The sequence below is a fragment of the Pezoporus wallicus genome, unplaced genomic scaffold (genome assembly GCF_028554395.1).
Source record: "Pezoporus wallicus isolate ANWC-B61680 ecotype Strahan unplaced genomic scaffold, APGP_CSIRO_Pwel_v1 contig_8188, whole genome shotgun sequence".
NCBI classification, from domain to species: Eukaryota; Metazoa; Chordata; class Aves; order Psittaciformes; family Psittacidae; genus Pezoporus; species Pezoporus wallicus.
In genome coordinates, this window is record NW_026640104.1 from 4086372 (window position 1) to 4093707 (window position 7336).

At 37.0% G+C, this 7336-nt stretch overlaps 1 protein-coding gene across 1 annotated transcript in view; it reads left to right on the plus strand.

Moving 5' to 3' along the window:
• The window catches only part of PDZD8 (PDZ domain containing 8), a 62579-nt gene extending 57495 nt beyond the window's left edge, over positions 1–5084 (plus strand). The window contains exon 5 of the mRNA XM_057417390.1: positions 455–5084. Within this exon, the coding sequence (XP_057273373.1) occupies positions 455–2649 (2195 nt within the window). The 3' untranslated portion in view covers positions 2650–5084. The remainder of the gene's footprint in view (positions 1–454) is intronic.
• The last annotated feature ends 2252 nt before the right edge of the window (positions 5085–7336 follow it).

Genomic DNA, 7336 nt, shown 5'->3' on the forward strand with positions numbered 1-7336 from the left:
AACATCATGCCTATATTGTGTTAACATATCGGAATGATTTTCTTTGTTAGCCTGCTTCTGTTATGATTAAAACTGTATTTAAAGATACTCATCTCTTTTGAATCCTTCATGGATTTCAGCCTGCTGCTGAGAAGTGCAAACTTACAGTAAGATCAAGGTGAAAAATATTAGCACATAAAAGCAAAATTACTCTAAGATCACAACATTAATGACAAACAGCAAACTGGAGTATTTATATCTTTTCCAGTTCCTGAAGTAATATATTTCTATGAATAACATGGAAAGGATCAACCTATTACATTTCAGTTGAGCTCTTCTGTTGTAATTGACTTCTGTTGTTGAGCAACAGATTTATCACCACTGTTAAAGATCGAAACGTTTATCAGTTATTTTTGGCCATTTAGACTGTTATCATAATTAAAATTTAACAATTTTTGTCTTTTTTTTTTAATAGGTGTTAAAATCACATCAACTGTCCAAGTGTTGAAGCTCATTAGACAGGCCGGGGATAGAGTTTTAATTTTTTATGAAAGGCCTGTTGGGTGTAATCAGCACGGTTCAGCACTGCAGGATGGATTTGGTCAACTGGAAGACACTGCTTTCTTGACACAGACGGAAGATGACCAAGCTAGTATATCAGTTGATGTTGATAACAGAGATTTTGATTCAGAATTTGAGGACTTAGCTTGTGAATCACCTGAGCAAAAAGAAGATCTGCCAACAACTCTGAGTCCCAAACGTTCAGTAGTAGTACTTGCTACGAAAACCCATGGAACTATATCTCCGATTCTGAATCGAAAGCTGTATTTAGGAAGTCAGACAACATCAAAAACACAACAAAAAGATGGAAATAAATTGGCAGTACCCAAAATTATTGAGGGTTCAGATACATCACAGCAATCAGGAAAACAATCGCAAGGATCTGGTACCAAGCCTCCTGTGCCACCAAGGCCACAAAGTAAGTCTGTTGTATCTACTAGTGAAAGTCCAAATTTGTTAGAACCTGGAGGCGTATCTTCTGAAAAACCAGAGAAGCCACCTCCACCTACAAATAACGGAGATAAATGTGCAGAGAAGGTAGTAAAGAATAATGATCAAATAGAAGACCCAGCAATATCAAAAGTAATAACGACACCAAAACAAGATGCATTAAAAGATGGACTTTCAGAAAATTCGCGTAGCTGCAAAGATAGTGGAGATGATCGTCAAACATGGGAATCACCAGAAATTCCTTATAAAATCCGACAAGGCCGATGGCCAAAGACGAGAGCATCCACCTGTCTGTTTGAAGTAGAAGGATACCATAGGTACCTTAATATTGCACTGTGGTGCAGAGACCCTTTCAAAGCAGGTGGTTTTATCTGCTTGGGATATGCAAGCATAAGACTTGAAGAAATTGCTTTAGATTGTCTAGCTACATCCTCAATGGAGTATATTAGAACATTTAAACTGAATGCTCCTGCGCCTAAAGCTACAGTCACTAGAACAGCGTTGCGGAATTTAACAAACCATAAGGGATTCAATGAAAAATTTTGTTATGGCGATATAACTTTACAATTCAAATATTTAATAGAAGGTGAAATAGATGATTCAAACATTCTCCTGGAGAAAGAAAATGAATGTCAAATGGAAGAAGAAGCTCGTGCGTGTCAGAAGGAGGATCCTTACTTGGGACAAATTGTTTTTACGGAGAGCAAACATAACTTTCAGGATACTCAGTTTCAGAATCCAACTTGGTGTGATTACTGCAAAAAGAAAGTGTGGACTAAAGCAGCTTCGCAGTGCATGCTCTGTGCTTACGTTTGCCATAAAAAATGTCTAGAAAAATGTCTAACTGAGACACCCTTCTGTGTAGCAGCTGACAAGCGACTTGATCAAACTGCGGGAGTTTGTAGAGCAGAAGGACAGGAAACTTCCCAGGCTGCATCTTCTCGTGTTGATGCAGAATCTAAATCTGTTAACAGAACTACAGGTTTGACCAGGCATATCATCAATACAAGCACCCGCTTCTTAAACCTTCGGCAAGTCCCCAAGGCTCGCCTTTCTGAGCAAGGAGCAGAGGTGGTAGAACCTTCGCCAAAGCACACACCAACCACTTCTGATAATGAAAGTAGTGATACTGAAATCAGTGGACCAAGCAGTCCTTCAAAACGTGCATCAAGTACTGGGATAAAGTTGGTCCGAAAGGAGGGTGGTCTAGATGACAGCGTCTTCATTGCTGTTAAAGAAATTGGACGTGATCTGTATAGAAGTTTACCCACAGAGGAGCGTTCCCAGAAACTAGAATTCATGTTGGATAAGCTGCAGAATGAAATAGACCAGGAGCTGGAAAATAACAACTCCCTTGTTAAAGAAGAAAAAGAGACAACGGATGCAAGGAAAAAAGCCCTGATTTCTGCTGCACTGGCTAAGTCAGGTGAAAGACTGCAGGCCCTGACACTGCTGATGATCCACTACAGAGCAGGCATTGAGGATATAGAGTTTTTGGAGAGCATGTCCTTAGACCGGCAGTCCAAAGCCGTGACTAAAGATTCAGAGGAGCCCAGTGTAGCAGAAGAAATGGATAATGAAGATGTCAGTCTGATGGAGGCCCCAACAATCAACATTATATCAGAAGAATCAGTTGATCCGCCTGAATCAGTAGACTGATATTTGCATATTTATCCTGAGAAGGAATGGACTAAAAGAATACTTTGCACTTCATTTACAAACACACACAAAGGAAATGAAAACACTGATATGATGTACGTGTCCTGCTTCTCCACAGTTACTTGCCTGTGTAAGAGTACAGCTAATAATGGGTCTTCTCCAGCTACAGCACCATCATTTTTATTACACTGGCTGGGTACAATTACATTGTGGGGTTTCTATTGGAAATTTATTTTTAATAACTTATTTTTATTTTTTCTAATTACGAACCTTACCATTTCACATGAAGGTGTATGGTGTCCTTAATGGATTACTTGCCCTGTCTACCCTCCCACCCTCCCCCCTTTTTGTTTTGAGCCAGTGTTTTCAGCAGGAAACTGGCAGGATTTTCAATACGTTGAGTTTCCCTTGTATGATTCAAAAATACAAGCTTGTTGCATGCCTAAGCTGATGACTAGCACAGAAGTCACTGAGGGACCAGGCTTTAAAATGTTGATCACAGTTTTATTGTATGTCTGTCTACTAAAGAGTTGTGTATTTTTTTTGCCAAACATGTCATGAAAGCAAACAAAGGGTCTTTCATTTTATCTGTTATTAGTATTTACTGATGTTACTGTTGCATATCGTTTGTTTTCCATATTTTTGTTAAACACAAGAACTTTTCATAGTTTTTAATTAATATGAAATATAGTAATGCTAATCCTCCTTAGAACTTTGGGCTATTGTATCCTGATTGTACTGCTAGATATCAAAGTACATACCAGTATCTCGGAATAATTTAATTGGGAATATCTTTGAGATAAGAGGCTGGTTTGGTTGCCTTGCAGAACAAAATTACGTGTTTAAGTAGTGTTGTACTGTCAGATAAGCTGCTAAAGGAAAACTGTTCTTGACAAGAGTTGGAGGTTTCATAGCATTCTATGAAAAAGAATGTGATGACAGTTTAAGTGATTTAAAACCAAAATATTTTGCTGCAGACTATCATTTTTGGGAAGCTTAAGGTACAAAATACTTCACAAAATAGCTAAAGATGTTCTCTCAACACTTTTGAGTATCGTCATAGTGGTCATTGGCATTCAGCTTCTCAGACAGAAGAGACAGTCTGAGCAGAAGGATGACCTTTGTCAGAAAAATGTCTTATAGTGTATATAATGTTTTATTTGAGTCCAAATACGTGCGTCCAGTAGAGATGACAACAAATGTCAGTCAGCTGCTTTTGAAAAGATCTATCTGGTCTTGTGCTATGTGTAAACTGTGGATCTTAGCATCTTAGCTAAGGCCATTGTTCTTATTTATTTCCTGTCTTTGTTTCATCTTCTGTGTATAGAAATGCAGTGTGAAATATCATCTTTATTTTAGGTACCGTGTTAGGAACTGGTATCGTTATCACTGGTACCATGGTGGTAAGAAAGAAAAAATGCCTGTGTGGAAATGGTGTTAAATCTACGATGGTAAAATAACTCATTTAAATTTTCAGGCAGTCTGTAATGTTTCTCTCCATTAAATTTGCTTCTCAGTTTATTTTCTGATGGGCAAAACTAAGAAGCAATGGTTTTTACTGATGGCAAAGCATACTTGGACTTCTAAACAAAATCGTTACTTCCACTCATGCAACTACTTGCACTTCTTTGTGAGTTCTGGGCAGTTGATACTTACTTAATTGATGTATGGAAAACACTACCCATGCTAAAACAGGCATGTGACACACTTCTGAAATTAAGCTTCAGCAAATAATCTCACAAAATTAGCTTCCCTTATTGACTAAAAGTTATTTAACCTATACTTGCTTGAGATGCATATTAAGACTTCCCCACTCAGTTTTCTCGGCGGCTTACGATTGGTGCTGATGTGCATTTAATCTCCATCAGTGTTTGCTCTTATGGACTACTATAGAGCTTTTCAAATATATATCCAAGTACTTCATTTAAACCCTGGTACACACGAAGGAGCTGTGAAAACAATGCAAATGCCGATTTCAAAAACACATCTGTGGGTTTAGATTGACTTGTGTAATGCAGTGGGTAAGAAAAGCTGGATGTAGTTTTCCTCTTATAGTACTGCTAATGATGATTGTAAGAGAGAAATTAAACGTAGTGCAATATTTTTAAATATGCCGAATGGGAAAAGGGCAAAATAGTTGTATTTTAGTGATAAGAAGGAAAACATACAATTCCTATCTGGCATTAATTACAATATGTGGTGAATCTCAAGGGGAAAATTGTAATACTACATTCCTGATGTAATCCTTGCTTCATGCTTGACTGTAAATAGCTGAAAATAAAGAATACCACGGAAAACAAGAATATCTTGACTTAATGATATCTGAATAGGTGGCAGCTACACACATTTGCAGAAGATCTGCCTAATACGATTTTGTTGGCTATTATTTTATCATGAGAATAAGCTTTAATAAAATAGTTTTGCTAAATTATCAACTACTTTGCATTGTGTTAATATTTTTGGTTAAATACTGGTATCGCAGTAGTTTATCACCTAAAGCCGCTACTTAAAGGAAAGCTCACATTTTGCAGTAAATAGAACTGCTGATATGTGGATTAATTGGGCTTTTATGCATTCTTTCTATATGAATACACGTTTATTTTTGTTTTACAGAGTTTAATACTAGGTTTCTTTCAAAATAGTGATTCCAGTTGATTCATTGTGGAGCTAGAGGATCTTATAAAATGCTAGGGTTATTGGGGGATTTCTAAGACCTCCAAGCACTGCACAGATAACGCAGTACTGGTGGTAGTGACTACAACTAGAGTTACATTGCATGGGGGGAAACTGTCCAAGAAAATTTCTTCTGCCTTGCCCTGTCCTTCAGAAATGTTAATAGATAGGTAATAACTTGTGAGTTTTAGCAGTAAATTGGTTAATCAGCTGGGAAAGAAATTAAGATGTTATATGATAATTTAGAATTCTAACTTGCTATATTAGTTTCAGATTTAATGGATTAACAACTTTATGTTGACCAAAAGAGTTTAGTAAAATAACTTCTCTTGGGCCAAAGTATCACAGAATCATAGAATAGTTTGGGCTAGAAGGGACCTTGAAGATCATCCTGTATCAAAATGATCTACGTTAAAATCTGAACCTAAATACTCCTCTATCTGCACAATTGTTACTTACTCAGTGGAGGTGAAGTATTCAGTATAGGACAGTCTTAGTTTGCGCTGTATTAATGTCTGTCTCCAAGCACCTCTCAGCCTTGAAGGAAGGATTTCCATCTGTTATATATTCAAAGGAATGCAGTTGAAAATATACCACTACAACAAGCTCTAAGTGGGTTTATCAAATCAATATAGAACGTAATGCTTGGCCTTTCATGCTGTTTAAGCCTGTTAATGTTATTTTCTCAGAATCTTCACCCTTATTTAAAGAACACAGCCGGGTATTCCCTCCACTACAGGTTTTGGGCTTACCTGTTTCCCAAAGTCACATCTCAGCCCAGCAGCCACATGACAGATTGATTTTTGGAAGCTGTTGTGGTTACTTAAACAAGTTGCATCTATTTATGACCTGGATGGAAAATACTTGTCCTGAGTTACAAATGGACTAGATCTGAAATATTTGTCAGCTTTTCCCCCATCCCAGTATACAGTCAAACACAATGCATAAGGCAAATCATGAGGGGAATTCTTCCTTTGTTTAATTGTTTCTACTTTATTACAGTAGATCAGGAGCTTCTTTCAGATAACTTTATTTTAATGCAGTCTGAATGTGTAATTATTGACAAAGCAATACTTGAAGTTTGATCCACTATGTGTTCTGTATTTTCTGACCATGGATAGTATATGTGCTTTACAAAACTATATGTAAACATAGTATCTATGCTGTAGTACATAAACCATCTGCAATTACGTGAAAGAAGGCACATAAAGATTTTAGTTTTGCAAATGAAAAGATACACCACAGTTGATAAGGACATTGGACTGGTTTAAGATGCTTTCTTTCGAAGTCTGGTTCTTCTCAGAACTGCCTGACACAGTTCTTCGCCTGTATTAGGCTGTCCCCAAATGGTAAGAGATACTGGCAACAAACTGGTCATTTCTTTTTAGCAAAGTTGATATTTAAATTCATTTTAGAACATAAATATATATTGAATTTCCAGATGTATATGCAAATGCATGTAAAATAGGTCTTTTTTTGAAATTCTTAAGTTACAAGCCTACGCTTGGTACATACTAAAACTAAACAGTGTGATGCTGCAGCTTTTCTTGACCAGTCACTTAAGATGTGCCTAAACTAAAGTTGCGATATGTTCAAAGTAAAGCTTTCAAAAGATAGAAATACAAAAAGTGTCTTCATGCTGTTCTTATTCCCTTTAAGGGAAAGGAACAGTGCACATTCATACCTCCTTGTTCACCCGGTGGTGTGCGGTTTGAGGGCTTTGTATTGCATGACTGGTTAACTAATTCTTCATTCAATAGTACTGACTGATAGCAGTACACTCACCTGTTTAAAATACTGGTTTCCTTAACATTCCATGAATGGTTAGGGGAAAGCTCATTTAAATTGGCAAAGAAGTGTCTGTTTGGTTATATATATATAGGTTATGACCTGTTTGGTTATATATATATATATAGGTTATGACCTAAAATTGATGAAAAAAGCAATCACGATGTCCACACTCTGGATTCCAGCCTTCACCCCTCACTGTAATTACAAGGGTATGATTTAAAAG